Raw genomic sequence first — 20,432 nt, 5'->3', positions numbered from 1 at the left:
GAGATCAAGTTTTGTATGCATTCCTATACTTGTATAGTCTTAATCTGTACAAAAAAAAAAGTGTTCTTGCAGCATGCCTGGTAACCTTGTTACCTAACAGGTACTAACAGCCCTCCTTTCCTTCCAGCTTTACTTTGGCACCTCTTACTGGGCCACTTTTGTAGCAGTGCAGTACTACTTTTCAAAACTGAGCTTGACCGTGGCACCTTTTCTAAGGGGTGGGGGGAGGGGACAACAATTATTTATTGTCCACTGAAGTTTGTCTACAGCAGATACATAATTGGCCTTTTAATGTCAAGGCGGGCTCCAGAGCCATCTTTTGATAAAGGCAAACTGAGTGTTTGGAAGTTAATACTGCATTCCAGTGAACCAAGCCATTGGTGTCCTGTGCAATTGTGGGTGTAGAATTCTGCTGTCTACAGGAGTCAAGTGTAACCATTTGTTAACTGTATTGAAGGTGTGTCCTTTATGAAGAAAGTGTTCCAAATTAAAAAAAAAAAAAGCTGCTGAAGTGTGTGCGCTTCTCTGGTCTTGTCTACTCTGCCTTCCGCTGCAGGCCCTCCCCTGCAGTAACCGTGCCATGGACCAAGGGTAGGAGAAGGCTCCCCAAGTAACCCCAGGCAGCTTTCTGAAGGAAGTAGCAAATCCCACCCTACTGAGGTAGCTGTAAGTATTACACCATAACATACTTAAAAGTTTAAAATACCTGCTCTACAGTCTCCATCCTGGCAGGAAAGCAAAAATACCCACAGCATGTAAGGAGTCTTATCAAAAGTATTTTATTTCACAGTCCATCTTTACAAAATAATAAGTAAAAGGCATATTGTTCAACATACAAATGTTAAATATACAAGGGAAAATACCAGGGAAAATTAAAGCTCATCCAGCCTTTCGGTGTAGGTTCCTCGTCGTGGACGTGTGTTAGAAGTTCACATGGCTTCTGATGTCATTGATCTGTTTTACCATTTCCCTTATGTGTTCTCCCCTTCAAGAAAAATAAATTCAAGTCAGAAGGCTGCAAGTCATTTTTGTTCAAAACTAATCAGGAAGGAAAATACTTCATATGGTAGAAGCAGAGACTGGGAGCACTGTTGCAAATCATTAATTATAGGCTGGATACAGACTGACAAAAAATCCTTGCGGGGGAAAAAGCAGACTTAAAGCACACTTAGTTTAACAGTAGCATGAGATGTCCAGTGCTGCTCTCCCAAGCTGGCACACTGCTTCAGGCCATCTCGACAAGCTCCAGCTGGTGCATCAGTCAGCCCCGCACGCAGCACAGAGGTTAAATGACACCCATGAAACTTGAATAACATTGCTTATGTAAGTGCCCGGGCTTGAATTCTACAGGAGGATCCAAGCTTTAACTTACTCCTCTTTCAGGACGGTTTGGATGCACTTGCTCTGGTAGGCACTGAGGGTGATGCTGGGTTTGCGGGGGCTGGTCCCCTTTTCCATCTTTTTCTGCTGGTATTCCTTTTTCATTTTAACCTACAAGTCATGTACAAAAAGAAGAGTGCAGTCAGCACTGGTACTTACTGCCTGCCAAAGTGAAAGGTTGTTACAGTTACAAACTGATGTGTCACACTGCAATAAATTCCGATTCCTTTTGGGTTAAAACCTGCTTGCTTTTGCACTTTTCTTCCCACAAGGAGACAGAAGGTTAGTGCTACAGCTGAGGAGGGCGTGTAGACTTAAGGTTTATACTGGGTTGCAGAGGTTATGTCTGTATTACTAACAAGGATCAGAAATTATTTAATATGTTGGAAGGACTGTATTCTATCGGCACTGTCATTAGGTGTGGGTGAGATGTTGTCAATAACCTACCAGCCAGATAATTCATGATCTCACCTGTCTGATAGCATTGCTCAGGTGCTGCAGCTGGTCATGTATCGTCTGCAGTTCTTTCTTCATATCTTTTTCACTGTCTGATAGAACAGGAAGCTGAGAGTGGAAACTCCGAAGTACTTTCTTCATCCTTCATGTACAAAGAAAGAAATGTTGCTGAATTAACTTACCTATTAGAGCAGTCATGCTAAGAAACCAAGAGTCTTGCACTTCTGTCACTCTTCCTAAACCTCAGTGGCTCAAGACTTTTCCCAGTCTCACGTGGCATTTCTAAACAGCAACCTGACTCAGCCTGGACCTGGAATAGTACTCAAAATCAACACTGAGCTCCAGCGAAGGGAATTTCAGAAGCCCAGTCTTCTAACAAACGGGAGTGGCAGCGCCTGCCCATCTCTTCTACCACACTTGCAAACTGCTGTACAACAACAAGTAGTCTGTGATGGAACAGTGTAGTTTGCACTCACCTGTTCATAATATCTTCTTGCTTCTCTTTGGCTTCCTCATACTTGTCAGCCAAGCGCTCAGCCATCTCCCGCAAACTTTTCCTTTATGCAAGTGAGAAATGTTTATTTACTTTAGATTTACATGCAAGGTGGTCTGCAGGGGGAAACAGGCCAAGGAGCCTGGAAAAGCAAGCTGGAGCAGAGGGTGAACCTACATGCTTAATTATAGCTAGAAACGCATTCACTTCTCGCTTGTTTCACACAGGACCCTGCATCAAGTACTTTTTGCACAAAGCTGCGTCATTCCTGATGTTTGACTTGATAAAAGCAGACAGATTATACTCACCTTTCCTCTCGACAGTAATTAAGATCTTCTAGTTGTTTCTTTTTCTGTCCCCACAGCAGCTTCACTCTTAAAATAAATACATACATAAAATCAAACCACCCGCAACAGCAATCCAGTTGGATCAGGAAAATATGACAGAAGTGATTAATGCTTCTGGGAGCACAAAGAACTAAAGACACTGGAAAACAGGCAGTGGTGAGAACAAACAACTATAATTCAAAGCAGCAAAGAGTTATTTAATGCAATTTTCCTTTGAGTAGCTTTGTGAGGTTTATTGCTGAGGTCAAAGGATTTCCTGCCGCCAGACTGACAACAGCAGAAGTATTTTATGCATGTGTTTACTTTTTTGCCTTGCCTTTCCCCTATGAGCCACTAGAGAGATCAAGTATTACACTCACCTCTGCCTTCCCTGGTCCCTCCATTTCCACCTCTGGTGTTCCATTAGCCTCACATTAAGGAGGAGTCACAGAACACATTTTACTCATTTACGAGGGTTAGTCCAGCAGAGGAGGTTTAGCGCTTGGTACTTAGTGACATCATTGTTTCACAGAGACATTATACAGTAGTTATTTATGAGGGTTTTTCTTCTTACCTTTGCTGGATTTCCTCTTTTGCCAGATCTTGTTTCAATATGTATTCCTCCCTGAACACTTGTGTGGCTCTGCTAAGAAGCTGAAGGCATTCCTCAGGGGGAGGAGCAGCATCTTTATCAGCAGACCTTAAGAACATGAGACAGGTTTTTGCAATCCTACTCTAACGTGTTCCCTTGAAAGGCTAAAAAGCTCACGGTATTTACGGCAAGGGCTCGGGGGGCTCAGTTGTGAAAGTGAGGGACTATACTTAAACCACCTTGCTATAAATAATTTTTCTTATATGTGGAAATCCCAGGATATCTTGAGATACTCAAAACCCAATGGGAGGAGTGCTGAGCAACCCAATTAGCTGAGGTCAGCCCTGCTTTGAGCAGGGACTGGAGCATGATGATGCCCCTCCCAACGTGCATCATTACTTGATGTGATGCCATCCCTGTATGGAAAGAGAGGCGCAAGAGGGCTGCAGGAGCTGTGCGCCATTACTGCTATGTCCAAGCTAATGCACTGTTCAATCAGGAGCTGATGAACACACTCAGTATTCCTGAGTGTCTTCCCTGTTCAGGTTCCCTAGGAAAACATATTTACTTACTTCAGAAACAAGGGATTGGTAGAACTGCGCTGCAGGATGCTTTGGATGTGCTTCTCAAATGAGTGCTGTGACTCAGCCAGGATACGGAGGGGGGAGACAGCAATATCTTTGTCTTCTCTGGTACACAGCAGGGGAGGGGATGCAGGATGGACTGTACTTCTATCAAAGAACATCAAATTGGAGAACACAGTTTAAACCAGAAAAATTGAAACTACATCAGACTTTAAAAGGTAGTTAAAACAGAGGGTGGAATGAATGTATTATAGCAGTAAGTCAGAAATGGTCAATTATGTGGTAAATCCAGCTCTAGACAAGGCTGGCGGAGCTGACAGCCTCACATCTTTCTGTTTGGCTGCAGCTGAAACTAGCACAAAACATAAATATCCTTTTACTTAAGGAAAAAGGTGGTTCCGTAACAAGGCAAGCAAGCACTCCAATGGCAGAATGGCCTGCTTTTCAAAGCAGCCTAAAGCAATTTAAGACCCCATATTAGCTTTTTCCCTTTCATGCAAACGTAACGTTGGTACACATTAAGAATCCCTATTCTACTGTCTGTAAATAGATTTCTGATTTGCAGATTCCCTCATTGTAAAAATGAAGGAAAAAAAACACCCCAGCAATACAGTCTAGACCCTTCTGATACAAACTCTTGTCCTAATACTCATTAAAAGTGATACAGATTAATTATATCCCCTACAATCACCTTACCAATATTTAATTACTACTATAATAATGCTTAAGTGCTCAGCCAAGGAGCATTCAGCAGGCAACTTCATTGTGTGTTATAAGAGATGCAGAAGTCTGGGGTGAAAGGCTGAAAAGAATAATAATAAAAAAATTATATCCTGAGATCCTTTTTGTGCAAGAGTCCTGGATTTCAAACCAATTAAGAGTAACGTACAAGAGAGGCCTCGTAATACACTCATAGGTGTTTGTGATGCAGATCATTGTGGGCCCCAGGATGTCAGAAACGATCCAAAATCCTCTAATTGGAGCAGGTTGCCTGAAGGGAAGAAAACACAAGAATGACCTGGTCAAAAAAGTTCTTTATTCCTGAAGTTGTTTTGCAAGGTCACTCTTTTGGAAAAGAGGCAATTGGCCTAAGCCAGATGTGTTTCACAATGCTAAGAACCGCTCCCCCGAATGAGCCCTGCAAAATAATTATTCTCGTACCCCACAATCTGACTGCCAGTCGGATATATCACAACAAACTCATTGGGGAGAGGGAGCACTTGTACAACTACACTGTGAAACAGAAGCAAAAACCTGCTGTGACCCGGGACACGTTACCCCCTGCTAGCAGAAAGCACAGACAGAGGACACAGGTGCTCTGCATACCACGTTTTTGCTCCAAATGCTCTCTCCCCAGGTAACTACGAAGGCCATTGCAGACTCGCCATCTGTGCTAGCTTAGATGACTAACACCTATTAATAAACAGGTGTTTTTTTGTATTTTCATTACATTTAATACATAGCATCCTATAGAAATTATTAGGCCTTGTAAAAGTGAGAAAATAAAGCAGACGGATAAATATTACTTAGCTCCGAAAATGATGCCTCTTAAGCCTGACTCAGGAGCCCCCAAAAAATCAGATGTTCTTTTGAGGCCTTGTTTCATCATTAACAAGTGGACAAAAGGAACAGAGCAGCATTCAAGACTCTTCACCAAATAAAGCCTCACAGCTGTCCTGGGTCAGGTAAATGGAAGTGAAAATTTCTGCTGGTTTGACAGATCATTTTCAGACAGGAATTTAGCTTACTTCCCTAACTGTGCATTAAGAATCCTGATGCACAAATTGCTTATTTGTGTAACTTGAATTCGGTTCAGCTGACTTCATTATTTTTTTTGATGCCAAGAATGCAGTAAAAGAGAGCAAACCATAAGTATTTTCTATAGCAACTCACTGATTTGGAAGCAACAGAAAGGGTTTGGTTTTTACCTGCATGGCAATGGTTTTGTACAGAGAATATGTTCAACAAAGCACTTCTGTTCTGCTCCCAACTCTTGTAAACTGTCTTTGTCTTCTTCATCTACAATGAGATTTGTCAGAATGCATCAGATCCACTTTGCAGCGTAAGGGATTCTCAGTATTACCCACATCCACCAACTTGTTACTAGGAAAATGTAAGTGTTTGGATCGCGATCTCTTCCCTCTACCTGCAATAGAGTCTCGCCACTCACCTGAACCAAGGAATTTGTGCAGTTTATTGATCCACGTCAACCCCACGCTATGGACACCAGCTTCGTGTGTGCAGTGGTATCGAGAGGGACATTTTGGATCTGAAATTGAAACAGCAAATACAGAAGACACTGAACTGAGGAAAAAGTCATCCATCAAACCTGCACTGTTGAACATGTGTATCGACTTACTGTCCAGTCAGCATTAACATCTTGTTGCAAGTACTAACTCCTCTGTATCGAAAAAATGAGTTAGATGCATTGGCCGCATTATTAGAGTTCTGCATAAAATTAAATTACACTTGAAATACCTGATGAATTGTTTTGAACGATTCCTCTCATGCCACATCTGTACCAATCCACTAGATTTTGTAGGGACGATCAGTTGAAGCCAGCAGACCAGCATTCTGACAAGCTGCTTGTTCAGAAAGACCCAAACACTTTGTCCTACCCAACCTCCTGCCCCACAATTACATCCCATAGTCTAATCAGCAGATACCAAGTCTTCCTTCGGGATCACCATCCCCACTGCACTCACGTACATACACATAGATGCAATAACTTCACTTTATAATCCACAGCTGAAAAGATTTAGTATTATGTGACCATATGTAACCTGCCCTTGAGCGAACATGAAGCACCTTCCAAGCTTGCTCTTCCCACCGCTTTACCGAAGACATCAGGCAAATCTAATGCCATTGTTTGTTGGACACCAATGATAACTTGTAAGTAGCTTGATCCTAAATTCATGAAATAAAGCAAGTAAATGCCAACGACCTGAACAACAGCCCTACCTCGATGCAGTTTGATTGGGCAAGAGAAATCAGACTCCAAAGGCTCTTCTTCATCTCCTGATGCCAGTTTCAGTGCAAGTTCCAGCTCAACACATTCAAACACGTACAGGGAAGGAATGAGATCAGCTCTTGGGTCCCATGACTTTTCTGACTATAAAGAGTATTGAATTCTTCTGTGAGACAACATGTAAATAGAAATGCCAACTTAAACAGCATTAAGGAGTTATATAATACAGGCAAGAGTATTAATTATTAGGGAAAGTAGTTCAAGTCCCTTTATTTTTTTATTGAAAAATCTCAGAAACAGTGTTTCTTCTAAGAAGAGACTCTTGCAAATAGTTCGTAGTAATTTTGATTAAAAACTGATCTACCAGCAGGATACACAGTAAGATCACTAGAGAATCACGGGGACTGGCTGGAATAGGAGGAAGACTCATTACCTCATTATAAAATAATGCAGCTTTGGCACTTGGCATTCACTTCCAGGCACTTTGCCATCTTGCAGGCAAGAACTTTGACTAAAGAAACAAAAATGCGTATAGGAAAAAAAAAAAAAAACAAGACAAGGTACCTGCTCATCATCCTCTTCTCCATCCAGCACCACGCAGTGATAAAGCATCCCCGACTCGGTGGCAATCACCAGGATGTTTGGGACACAAGGCAGGCATAGGACAGCACAGGCATCGTAGCCATAGTTATCTTCTGCAGCGGGGTGCATGGGCAGAGGGCCAAGCAGCTTGCCAAGATTTCCAGTGCTAGAATAAAGCAGATGTGTGCACAACACAAGGTGTGTAAGGAGAGTTGCCCATGATTGCCTGTGGGAGTTTGCAGCACAATAACTTCAAAATAAGGATGATTTAAAAAAAACACACAAACAAAAAAAACCCCAAACCCAACGGTTTGGAGCGCTGTCTAATTTCCGTTAGATAGCAGCAACCCAGACTTGTGTGGAATAAGAGTCTGAACTACACCTACTTGGTGCAGATCTCAGAGAAGAAACTGGAGCTCAGTAATAACGTTTTATGCTTTGAAAGCAAGCTAGATTGCAAAAAATTCAAGAGGGAACATTTTCATACAAGAACACAAAGTACTCACAGAAAGCTCAAGATAATTATCACTTAATTGTTTTCTTGCTTATAAAGCACTTTACAAGTAGCATTTTGTGGCATGGCACTTTGCTAGGTAGAACTTTTGAAGGACTAAGCCCATTTCATTGACTACAGACAGGATCTGCTCAGTGCTGCATCATTTCTCATGCAGGCGCACACAGTGCTGTTTCTAACCTAAATACCATGTGTTTTCATATTCAGTTACACTAGATCTAACTTGTAAATTTTCAACTATCTATATTGTCAGTTTTATGAAGTATTTTTTTCTTGTATCATGTTTATATTCTTGACACATATTCTTGACTTTTCATTATGGAACGTGCCTGCAAACCCTCTATCACCTTATTTTTTTTCCTAAGATGCCACCGGCTCTTTCAGCCTCATCCAAAACTCAGAATCTCTGCACTATGAACAGAAGGACCCAAAATATACCTGACACCCACTGATCTTTTAACAGTCCAGTGTCTTCATTTCAAATTTCTGATTGTAAACAATGGACAGTGAGTTCTCAGCAGTGGAAACAGCACCCTGCAACATCTGGATGAAAAAGGATGGCACACTATTCTTGGATTTCAGTCTATTAGCACTGACACCAAAAAAAAAGATAAACCAGGCTGCAATACAATAAAACTCAGCCCAGCCTCCATTACAGAGTCCCAGCCAAACTGGGAGATGGCTCTCCAACCCTAACATTGTACAAACATACAAGGTCCCCGTGAAACCTAAGGATGAATGCCACCCTACCTCTGTAGGAGGCTGATATATGTGAGGAATGTCTCTCCATTTTCATACAAAATGTAAAGTGGATAGGCCAACACTTCTTCACTCCCTCGCTGCCCAAGAATGTTCTTTGGGACTGGCACCAGCGGTCCGAAGTCAAACGCCACCGCAGTCTCTCCCAGCGATGCTGTATAGGCCCTCCTGGGGACAAGACAGAACAAAGCCTGAAGTCAGCAGTGACAATGAGAACACACATGTTTAACAAGGACTGTTGGTACGTGCTGACAAATTACTGCTAAACACTGTCCGTCTTTGACATAGGCTATTTTCAGCAGCAAAAGCATGCAAGTAACATCCTTCCTATGGTACCTCATTTCTGCAATACACCCACCAGCCAACCCAGTTTCACAGGATAAAAGAGGAGGGCGTACTGGTATTTCCTGTGTAGTGCATCAGTCTGTGACTTGACTAGAAAAGACCCTCAAGTTTCTCCTTTCCAACCAAGCAGAAAATAAGAAGATCATCTATTTTCTGCATTCCTCACTAAAGCCCTTCTTAACCCAATCTTAAAGACAATGTGTGTTTTTCAAATGACTACTCTGACAAACATTTGACTGTACCATTTGTTACCACTTTCTTTTATGAGGATGAGAAAACCAAGAAAAAAAAAGTGCAGTTACTGTGCTAGGAAGAAGTGCTAGCACTGAAGTCCATGGAAAAAATCAATTCAGATTTTCAGGTAGATTTATCCCTCATTCATTAAAAACATGGCTGAGAATACAGAGCTTATTCTGTCACGAGCATTTCAATATACAAGAAGCCACACAAACCCTTTTTTGATTGTAAGAGTCTCCTCCTCAGTGTCTGAAAGAGCAATCACTTTGATGGGTGTCTGAGGTACCTTCAGGCTGTAAAACCTAGAGGAAAGAAACAGCAGCAGTGTTCATTCAGCCGGCAGTGTTGAACACGACCCTGCTGGTATCATTCTAAAATTTCTCCCATCCTATTTTTTTATCAGTAATCCTGGTAAGAACGGCAGGACACAAATATCTAGCAAAAAATCAGACTGGCTATGACAAAATAAAAAAAAACCTTAAGATAATCAACTACAAACAGGTTGTACCTTATAGTGTTATCGGAAGTCAAGAGCACAATATGGGGCTCTAATGTCTCACAGGGATACCAGGCAGCGTGCTTTAAAGTCAGAGACGTTGAACTTGTGAAGAACCTTTCCGCAATAGGAATGGTGCTGAAATACAGAGCAGAATTACACACTATTACAAGAAACACAGAACAAGTTACTTCTAAAGGGGAAAAGGAGCAAGAGGAGCCAGAAACCCCATTAGAAGGTTTCAAGGCCATCAGCATTCTTAAAGTAGGAAGAACAGCTTTAACCTGAAGCCCTCTGTTGTTTCCATCTGGACGCGTGCTTTTAGCTACCACAGCTAAAAGCCCCCAGGAAGGCTAGAAAATACTACAGAGGAGCACCTTGCTCCTCAACAATTGCAAGAAGTTTAAAAGGTCATTTATTTAAGTCACTTGACAATCAGCAAGTCCCTGAGCCAAAATAACGTCCCTACAATCCTGATACAACCAATGTCTTCCGTATCTGTGAGGGCCCAAGAGAGAAGAAGATGCTGTGGAGGAACGACGGCAGGACAGGGATGTCGTTAACCGCCTGAGGTCTCACCCACCTACAGTTCACCGTGGATTTCCCACCTTCAAACTCTGAGTTCTTCCCCCAGCGTTTAGGCAGCTCCAGCACCATAAGCCCCTTCGTACCGATGAGCGCCACATGATGCTGCGTGGGGCTTAACAGCGTCTGATAAACCTCAAACAGGGGCGGGTTTATGCAGATAAGGGTCTGGAAACACAAATACCACAGTTAAGCACAAGCTATCAAAAGCACTCACGGAAGCACAGCGCGCCTTTGCTTCGGGCAGTGACTTATACAACGGCGCAGAATGAGGCAAAAACTCGCCTGCGGCCACGGCCGAACACAAAGCGGGGGGTTCGCTGAGGAAAGGCGGACCCAGAGCGGGCCGGAGGGTGACCACCGGGCCCGGGGCCTTCAGACAGCGCCCCCTCCTCAGCCGCGCTCCCGTCACGGTCCCCCCCCAGCGGTCCCCTCATCCCCTCACAACCGCCCGCCGGGCCCCTACCTGGTAGCGGCTGAGCCCGGCGGGGTCGGGCCCGCCGAGGCGGCGGAGGCCGATGGTGTGGAGGGCGCTGCGCTCGCCGTCCCAGAGGAAGAGATCGCCGTCGAGGCCGAAGAGGAGGTTGCGGATGAGGGGTGGCCGCCCGGCGGGGGAAGGGGGGACGGCGGCGCGCTCGCGGAGGCGGCTCAGCACCGCGTGCTGCGGAAGGGCCGCACGCCACAGCTCCGCCGGGCCCCACTCGGCCGCCATCACCTCCACCGGCGCCGCCTCCACACAACCGCCGCGCGACGCTGGCCTCATCCTCCGCGCCGCCAATCAGCAGAGCCGCGCGCCACACCCCCCCACCCTTCCGCGCCGGGACTACATTTCCCGGCGTGCCCCGCGGCCCGAGGCGGGTGATGGAGGCGCCGGTGCTGCGGCACCGAGCTCGGTACAAGGGCCTGGCCGCGCCGCCATGGAAGGAGACCTACCGCCGGGTGAGTGGCGCCGGGGACTCTGCCCGCTCCTTCGGCCCCATCCCGTTCCCCCCACCCTGGGCCTGGCCCCTTCCCAGTCCCGCTGTGTGCGGGCCCGGCGCCGCCGTGGCGGGCTGGTCGAGGCCTGCCCGCGGTAGGAGCTGCCTCCCCGCTCCCGTGAAACCCCTGCGGGGTGCGAGCGGCCCTCGGGCCCGGTCTCCCACCCCAGCGCGGCACTAACGGGCCCCGCGCGGTCCGCTCCCCCCGCAGCGCTGCATGGAGAGGCTGAGGAGCAGCCGGGCGAAGCTGCTGGACCGGTACCGCCAGGCCGGGGAGAGGGAGTGCGGCCCGGCCGCGGGCGCGCTGCTGGTGCAGGAGGTGATGGAGCTGGAGTGGCAGGGGCTGCAGGCCGCGCAGGAGAGCCCGCGGGCCCGCGGGGGCGAGGAGGGGCTGCCCCAGGTCAGTACGCGCTCTGGGGCGGGTGCGGTGGTCTCCAGCATCGACACGCTGTGTGTCTGATGCAGGTGTATCGAACACGGTGCTCTGCAGCTGTAGCCTCAGCTAGCTGGAGCTGGTAGCGCCCACTGTGTCCGCTGCTTCTGCAATAGCACGGGGTGCGGTGCTGTGGAAGTGCTTGCCTTTGGGCCCGCCAGTGGGGAACTTCCTTATTTCCTTCACAAACTGCGTGTGAATCATGGCACAGGGTGGGTTCCTCATCTGTGGTTTTCAGAGCTGGTGTGTCACGGACCGCTCCTGAGAACGGGAATAAAACTAAGTGTTTTAAAAAGCAAGTTTTTGGGCAGGCTGTGTTCTGATCCATTGTGGCTGGCTTTGCATAGGTGATTACATTATAGATTGCTTTACACAGTGCACGGTTTTGCAAATACAGAGATTTACCAGACAGAAGAATAAGCAGAATGAATTTACGTTGCAGTGGCAGCTCAGTCAGGTGCTGGAAGTTAAGTGAGAAAGTAGCCAGAATGGGAGAATCACTGACTGATGCACGTTTCAGATGCTAGAGGACCCCGATGAGCTAGCAGTACTGGAAGAGATCCAACAGGAATTGATCTTGCAAGGTAATTTCTCTACGTGTTTTCTCACTCTTATTTGATTTATAATAGTCCTGAATTTCTAGTAATCCAAACTCGCTGAGGCTGCACTCCTTGGTTCTTCTAAGCCACGTGATATATAAGAGCTTCCTTAGAAATCTCTGTAGCCTCTCTAATGAGACCTAGGGTCTCTATTGAGACCCTTCTTGACAGTTTCAAGAGTTTAAGCAGTATTTTAAGGTCTGTGACAAGCTAATGAGAGAGGAGACCAGAGAAACAGCACTGAGGTGTTTGAGAGCTGTAGAAACCTGTGTAAATCAATTCATAAAGCTTCTAAATTGTTGGCTGGAAAATGGAAAGGCACCCACTTGAGACTAGCTAAAGATTGAGCCATAGGAAAAACTGGATTAACAAGAATGATTTCCTCAAGTACAGAAATCTGATTCAAAGAAACAAAAGGTCAGAAACTAGTGGCTGCCCCAGCCTCCGTGCGCCCAGCAGCTTCTCGTGTGCTGCTTTGTCTTCAGTGCCTAACAGATGCCTGAGGGTATTTTGCTGTGTTATTGCAGAACAGTCCGTTATAGAAGAGTATGAGCGAAGTCTACAGTTTGATGAAGACTGTCTCAACGCGATGCTTGATGGCTTGGATGCCAGCGACAAGGTCATCTGCCCAGTGTGTAGAAAGTAAGAAAGCCCATGGCATTGGAATGAGGTTCTGTACTCCCCTACAGCAGTTTGGGCTTAGAAACAGGCTAAAGTAGTGGGCAGAGGCTGCTGTTAATTTCAACAAAATAAAAAAACCTGACCAACGATTTCTTAAATCTAACAGGGTTTCTTTTTGCTAAAATCTACCTTTGTTCTGGTTGTGGTGATGATGCTCGTTGTATGCTCTTTCTAGGAATAACCTGACTGTGAGGAATCACTTGGTTCTTTGCCAGTGTGGATTATACATCAGCACGCAGGTGAGCTGCACTGGGAGGAGCATGTTAAATGTGACATCTTATAGCTGATGCAAAGAGGCATTTTTGAGCCTCAGACAGCAACTTTGGTGTAAGATTTCTTTTAACCTGATTTTTCTCAGGGTATGACAGAAGGGAAGCTTCGGTCACTTCTAGAAAACACTGTAACAGAGCACAGTCACAGGTGCTTTCACAACCCTGAGTTCACAGTTACCAGCGGAATGGAGGAGGAAACCAGTCTTCTCATGAGCTGCCCGGTGAGTCTAAATGTCAGGTTCCTAGAAAGGATGTCTGCTTGGATCCACTGCTCGATTACATGGGCAGAAACCACAAGTCCATTGATCCCCCTGGGGTTTGTGTTGCTGTTTTTCCACAAACTCCCTTGGAAATGGTTTTATTTTTGACCACCAGTAACTGTAAAAGGAAGAGCCAAATTACACACCTTAACTGCTGGGTTAGGGGATCTCTCAAGGACCTGTCAAACTTAGTGCCTTACCTTTCTCATGCCTTAGCCAACAACTTGCAAGTTTTGTGTGTTTTGTATCTGTTGGGTAAGTGGTTCACGAAGAGAAGTTTTAAAAACTACTTCAGTTTAAGCCTCCTCAAAAAGCTCACCCATACCTCTTAGAAAACACATACCATCCCTTTGACTCGAGCTACAGCTGGCAAGTTTTTAGCTTTGCTGCTTACCTAAGATCACTGTGTGTACCGGCCCAGTGAGGACAGGGTCAGGAGCACAGCATTTTAAATAGTTTTGAACATTAATAATTCATCTTATACATTGCTATAGCTTCTCTGTTTGACTTACTTACCTTTTGTAAAGGTCTGTGATTCCTGGACAATTTTGCTGTAAGTGGATTCGGCTGCTGCCTTTTTACTGGAAGGACTTCAAGACTGAAAATCCACCCAGAGCTGCTAGTATTTTTATGTATATATTTGTAACTGCTGTGTCAAAAAGATACTTGAAGAGGCAGTAGTACTGCCTTGACCTGCACTTTTAATGGCACAGTATATGTTTTGAAATAAATATACTTAAGTTTATTCCAGCCTTTGTGTTATCTTTAACAATGCATTGGTGATCTCGCAGCGCACACTAGACTTCAGCTCTGGTTTCTGTTCAAGCTTACTATGACCTTCAGGCAACAACTGGAGACACAGGTTTGAGCACAAGACCGCAGCTGCTGCTCTGCAGCAGTTCCTTGGACATCAGGAGCCACAGCCCTTCAGTCATTCCACTGGCACTGAACTGCCCCAGCTTCCCTGCGGTATTTTTCTGAGAGCTACATTAATACTAACAAAACAGCTTGCGGCAGCACATCCCTCTTTAAAACAGCTCCTCAAACACAATGTTTAAGACCCTGAATTCTACTCCCTAACATACATACAGACAGCCAAGACTTCTGGAATGAGATTCCCATTTGTAATTAGTGCTGCCTGGCCAGCGAACTCCCTCCTACAGACGCACCTCTGACAGAGGCACACTGTGTGGCTGGAGGTGCTGGAATAGCTCTCCCTGGAGAAAACTCCAGGCCAGCACACACTGCTGCTGCAGCAGCAGCTCCGCAGGCAGCTGTATTAGCACCAGCAGAGGGAAACACCAGCATCAGTTTTGTGGTAGCTCTCTGGTCAGCAATGGTACAGCAGGAAGAAGAGAAACCACCAGTTTTCAGTGATATGTTGAACAAATTTTATTCTTCACATTCATTCGTAATTGTACAAAAACCACCAAATAGGGTGAGGCAATTCCAGGCCGTAATGTTAGAGACCTTGATCTGGATTGCAACATAAATACAAATTCCCAAATACAAGCAAGAATCCTCAATCTCTCATGATGCTCATTTCCAAATTCCAAGTTACTTACTCTGCATCTGTTGTGAAGATATATTTGGGTATTGCTGCCTGGAGCAGTGCTGTGGAATACCCACACTTGAAGATAAGTTTCCTAGTGTAACCTACTGACATTTGACAAAGCTTTTAAGGTCTTCAAGGAATTTAATGTACTCCTGGTGCTCCAGTGCAGTGCTGAGCTCTATTAACTCATCAGCAAATGTGTTGTCCACTCCTCTATCAGCCAGGAAATCCATTAAGTGATCATACAGAGCCTGAAAGCAATGAAGAGGAAACTTCCTTAGCAAAGCACAGCTGGGTATGGGCTGCTTTTAAGATGTGCCATGGTGGTTGGCATTTCTTTCTCCCAGAAAGATGAGACCACCTCCTGCAGGAGACCAGGCAGCTCCCCATCCCCTTCTCAGCAGACCTGGCCTTGGGCGTAACACTTGGAGGGAGGGGGACCTGAAACAGCTCATCCAAACGTTGTCATATAAACCCAAACCCAACATTACAAATGAGCTGTGCTCTGGAAATGATCAGCTGACGGCAAGAGTCAGCAGGTAAAGTCTGACAAAGATTACATCTACTGAGCTCTGCCCGTCCCCCCTGTAGCACTATGGCCTTGGGGGTGAATTGCTTTAACAGTGTCTGGAAAGGGTGGTGTCTGATGCAAATATTTGTTTGAGAGACTGTATCTTTTACAATCATTAACTCCTTTTTTTTTTTTCTTCTCTTTAATCCTACGTAACTGTTACAACACCAGCATACGTTACTGCTTGTGGGTTCCCCCCCTCACTCCTCAGGAGAGCAGATTCATTATTACTGCTTACTGCGGTGATGCTAATACCTGTTGTGTGTTTCTTACTTGGTTTTGGGGTTTCTTTCACAGACCAATATTACTAAGCAAATGATTAATTTTGGACTTTCATGATCTGAATAGATCACAAATCCTACACATTTTTTAATTAATTTTCTGTCTCAATTCAGAGAGGGGGAAAAAAAAAAGCAGTGTGGGATGTTTTAGAGCATACTAACCCATTCTAACACAAATGCTTCCCAAAGAGAGATAGATACGCTCTAGGAATAAAGTTTTAATCATATGATACACAGCCTCCAACTAAGATTTAAGCTTTTGAAAGCCTGGCATTGAGAACTTATAAGCAGTTGCCAGGTTCTCGGGCATGGGCTGCTTTTAAGATTTTTTAGTGTCACCTCAATAAAACATACCTGGAAACCCCAGAAAACACAGATGCGTACACAGATTGAAAGATATCTAAACAAGCATCAAAGCATCTCTAAAATGCCATATAGCTGCTAGGAAATCACCAGCTTACAAAACCTGGAACAGAACAAGTTTCAGCGTATTGGTCTCTAACTGCCAGTAATGCCACCAGCACTGCACAACGGCTGGGACCACACAATAACCCTCCATTGGCAGCAGAACTGCTTTCTCATGGGGCAGAGCAGGGGAATCCCCCGCCTCAGGCGCCGGGACAGGACTCACTCATAACTCCAGAGCAAATGGGGAGCCAAGCGAGGTACGCCAAGTGCCCTCTGCAGCCTATGGCCGTGTTAGCAGCACTTACCCAGTCAAGGGAATCCGTATTGAGGGTGTAGTTGGTGTCCTTCCAATCTGATTCTCCAGTGGGCTGAAAACTGACCTCCCGAATTGTAAAAATATCACTTTCTTCCTCTCCCTCATGTCCAACCTGGAAAAGGAGATGAGATGAGATGCGAGACACATGTTAGCTCTAACTACTGGGTGCCTTCAGCCATCTCATCCTGAAGTTAGGACTATTACACTGCAGGCAAACCCCCAAGACCGGTGCAAAAGCTGTGCCTCTCCCCTTTTAACGCGTGCCTGCGCTGTGCCTCTTCCCTCTCAATGTGTGCCTGTGAAGACAAGCACAGCCACGCATGAGACTGCAGGAGATCCCCAAAGAGGTCAAACTACCAGCAGCGACCTGACATCAGTCAGCAGCCTGATTTTTACAAAGATGTAAAAACCTCTTCAGCGTGGTTCTAAATCTTCACACGTCTGTCTAACCTTTGTCAGCCAGGACTGGCTGCATAAACGATCTGTTAAGGTTTACAAAATAAACCACAAAGATCAGTCTGAGCCAAAGCTCTCAATTCTATGTCGTGTCCCCCCCACCCCTTTTTTCGTTAAGCCCTACTTCTCTTTGTGACACCTCACTACAGTGAGATTTGCAAGTTACTGACACACTGTATTAAATCTATTTCGTTTTGCCCATTCTTGTTTAGCCCTCTTAAGTTGCCACGCTGTTCAAGTTAAGCCATGCCTCCCTCCTCTAACGTAATTCAATGAACTGGGCAATAAGCAGCCGACCAGAAACACCAGGTCAGGATGTGAGGAATGCAATGGAACATCTCCTCCCCAAAGTGCATTCTTGCAAACACCAAGCCTTTTTCTTTGTGTTTAAAAAAAAGAGAGATAAGAGCAGACAGGGTTTTCCGCCAATTCCAAAAAGCAAGAGACTGTAAAAAGCAGTTAGATTCCACAGCGGCACAACTACACTACACTCAAGCAGGAAACACATGCTGAGTCACAGCCCAGAGCCGGCTACGGCTGACACACGACCAGTTTGATACTCACCTCGTCTTCGGGATAATGGCAGTCGAGAACAAGGGTCTGTTTTGTGTCATCTTTTATTACTTCCACAACGAAGTTTGGAGTTGATGTAAGATCAGGCTAAATAAGAGAAGAGTTGCATCAGCATTGGAGTCTGAACAGGAGCCAGAGTGATGACAGTACAGCCCAGCAACACAGCCCAGCCAGCGCACGTCGTTCCCTGTCACCCTCTTTCTGGGAGCATCCACCATCCCCTGATAGCGCAGAGAGCCTGTGGCTCACCTGGACCCTGGGTCCCTCCAAAGTGACAGGAACTGGCAACAGACTCAGATTGTTCTGAGCACAGGAGCCAGTCGTGCCTGCCCTCCGTCACGGCAGAGTGACTGCCAGACACACACACAGGTGTGCAGATCAAGTGCACCGCACCTCCTCAGCGGATACAGGCACGCCCGGGAGGGGAAGCAATGTGTAAGTGTCCCCAGTATCATCCCACCCAGCTGAGTGCAACGCACTGGAATAAATACCACCCTTCAGAAAGCGCAATTTAACTGCTACACACAGAGCAGCTGCATTCCTGATTTGTTTGAAATCAGTGTCACTGCAGATGAAGCCATCTGCCTCAAATTATATTGCTCATTTATAGTTTGTACAGGTATTCCGTCTTATTAAACAGGAGCGAGATGCTTCTCACCAACAAAACCACACAAGTGGAATAGCTCTGCGTTTCACTGACGCTGCCTCCCAGCACCGCAAGTTACACCAGCCAAGTACAAAAGGCAGTATTTATTGCAGGAGGCTGCACAGGCAAAAGAGATACCCAAGTTCCTCTCATTTCTCCTCATTGAGCCCTCTCACCCAGCTCTGCCTTTCTGCTGTAGAGAGGAAAGTCACAGCCAACCCAGAAAAATCTGCATTCGGTGACTTAATGCGTCCAAATATCAAGCGAGAGAGTAAAAAAGCCCTTAACGCTGAAGGCCAAGGGTCTAACTTCCCTCTGTGTACCCATCACTGAAGTGCACATCAAGACTAAGTTACCTCCTGCTCATCAGATTTCTGATCATCTTGTGTTTCTTCATCAGCTGAGGGTGGAATGCTGTTATTGATGTTGAACGTGACCGTTATCCTTCAAAAGAAACGGAAGCTGTTACTTTGAATGCACTCAAATACCCAGCAAAATTTCTTCTATTTGAAGCTTTTGTTGTGGGGACAGTATTACTGGTATTGAACAAGACACGTGTTGCAGTTTAAAACCCACGCCCGAGTGCAGCTGGCTTCCTCCAACTGCTCTAACAAAAGAGCGTCTTTCAAGTTTTGTTAAGACTATAAACTGTTATTTTAAATGCGTGAAACTTCGCAACGCACAATATAGGAGCAAACTTGTGTAGAAAAAAAAAATAAGGGTCTTGGGGTCAAGGTGGTAAAATGAAGAGGCTCTGCGGGGTGCAGTTTGCATAGATGGGACAGAGAGCAATAAAAATAACGCGAGCACAAGGAGAAATGGGGTGATTATTGCAGCCCCTCGGGCTCGCCCGGGTGAATCCTTCTGAAGGCCACACTTACTTCTCCCCAGCGATCTTCCGCACCAGCTTGGCCTCCGTGCCGTGGACCTCCAGCTCCCACCCCCCCGACACCTTGGGCAAGGATTTGTGTTTCTGGATCTTCTTCTCCTCTTTGATCTCATCCGTCAGGAACTGCGCAAAAGCCTTGTCGCCTGGCGGGAAAGGAGGGGGTGGGGGTGTTAAAGGATGGGGGAGGAGTTATGGAAAGGAGAGGGGGTTAAAGAATGAAGGGGGGGTTTAGGAAAGGATGGAGGGGGTTGACGAAAGAGGGGAGGTTAAGGAAAAGATGGGGGAAAGTTAAGGAAAGGGGGGGTAGGGAAAGGACGAGGGGCTTAAGGAAAGAAGGAAAGGATGGAGGGGTTAAGGGTAAAGGAAAGGGGGGTTAAGGAAAGGAGGGGGACGGTTAAGGAAAGAGAGGGCTTTAAGGAAGGGGGGGATTAAGGAAAGGCCCGGGGGCAGGACGAGCCCCTCCCCCGCCGCCACGTGCTGCCCGGGGGGGTGGAGGGGAAAGGCACGTGCCCCAAGGGCGGGAGCGCTCCGTCCCCTCACAACGCCCCCCGGGGGTCCCCTCACAACCCGCCCCGAGCTCCGCGCTCCCCTCACCGCAGGGCCCTCCCCGGCCCGCGCTCACCCTCGGTGTGGAGGCCGCCGCAGCCGCAGGAGACGCCGCCGGCCGAGCCCCGCCGCGGGCGGAGCAGCGCCGTCCGCCCCCCGCCGCCCCCCAGCTGCCAGAGCGAGCGCGCAAAGGACGGCGCGGCGGCGGCGGGCGGCGGCAGAAGGGCGCGGGGAGAGGAGAAGGAGGAGGAGGAGGAGAAGAGGAGGCGGCGGGGCGGCGGGCGCAGGGCGGCGGCAGCGGCGCCGCGCAGGGCCCGGGCGAGCAGCATGGTGCAGCGGGAGAGGGCGGCGGGGCGGGGCGGGCAGAGGACACCGCCTGCCCCGGAAGCGCCCGCCCCGCTTCCGGTCCCGGCGGCCCCCGCGGCGGGGAGAGGAGGGAGACGGGTTCGAGTCCCGGCCCCGGCAGAAAGGAGACCCGGGGTCGCTCACTCTTGTTTTAACTTAAAATTAAAAAGCAGAGCACTGCTACTGGGCGCCCTTCCCGCACCGGTGAAGGCGCAGAGGAAGCTTTAGGGGTGTGGAGGAAATGCTGGTGCTTCCCTCAGCTGCACCAAGGAACAGCAGGGCGCAGGGCGAAAGCTTCGCTGCTGCG

General features: G+C 46.9%; 3 protein-coding genes across 3 annotated transcripts; 1 reads left to right on the top strand and 2 right to left on the bottom strand.

Annotated features, from left to right (window-relative positions):
• Positions 1 to 762: 762 nt before the first annotated feature.
• On the bottom strand, positions 763 to 11,029 carry NUP88 (nucleoporin 88; the record flags this gene model as incomplete). Its single annotated transcript, XM_082493099.1, has 17 exons — positions 763 to 985; positions 1,373 to 1,491; positions 1,852 to 1,978; positions 2,313 to 2,393; positions 2,638 to 2,703; positions 3,230 to 3,355; positions 3,820 to 3,978; positions 4,721 to 4,822; positions 5,760 to 5,850; positions 6,002 to 6,100; positions 6,793 to 6,943; positions 7,364 to 7,547; positions 8,646 to 8,822; positions 9,452 to 9,538; positions 9,745 to 9,870; positions 10,316 to 10,485; positions 10,784 to 11,029. 17 exons carry the CDS (start codon positions 11,027 to 11,029, stop codon positions 922 to 924), a joined length of 2,175 nt encoding a protein of 724 aa, XP_082349225.1. The 3' UTR covers positions 763 to 921.
• A 149-nt stretch (positions 11,030 to 11,178) lies between these two features.
• On the top strand, positions 11,179 to 14,284 carry RPAIN (RPA interacting protein; the record flags this gene model as incomplete). Its single annotated transcript, XM_082493098.1, has 7 exons — positions 11,179 to 11,256; positions 11,506 to 11,694; positions 12,248 to 12,311; positions 12,854 to 12,968; positions 13,183 to 13,246; positions 13,366 to 13,500; positions 14,067 to 14,284. The coding sequence occupies 7 exons, from the start codon at positions 11,179 to 11,181 to the stop codon at positions 14,094 to 14,096; spliced, it is 675 nt and encodes a 224-aa protein (XP_082349224.1). The 3' UTR covers positions 14,097 to 14,284.
• Positions 14,285 to 14,913: 629 nt separating this feature from the next.
• Positions 14,914 to 20,127, bottom strand: C1QBP (complement C1q binding protein). The gene is made up of 6 exons (XM_082492963.1): positions 19,857 to 20,127; positions 19,227 to 19,377; positions 18,702 to 18,789; positions 17,691 to 17,786; positions 16,660 to 16,782; positions 14,914 to 15,345 (listed from the first exon to the last, which is right to left on the bottom strand). Exons 1-6 carry the CDS (start codon positions 20,107 to 20,109, stop codon positions 15,196 to 15,198), a joined length of 861 nt encoding a protein of 286 aa, XP_082349089.1. The 5' UTR covers positions 20,110 to 20,127; the 3' UTR covers positions 14,914 to 15,195.
• Positions 20,128 to 20,432: the final 305 nt, after the last annotated feature.

The sequence above is a fragment of the Vanellus vanellus genome (assembly GCF_965231255.1).
Source record: "Vanellus vanellus genome assembly, chromosome: 19".
Classification (NCBI taxonomy): Eukaryota; Metazoa; Chordata; class Aves; order Charadriiformes; family Charadriidae; genus Vanellus; species Vanellus vanellus.
This window is presented reverse-complemented; position numbering and strand designations above follow the sequence as displayed.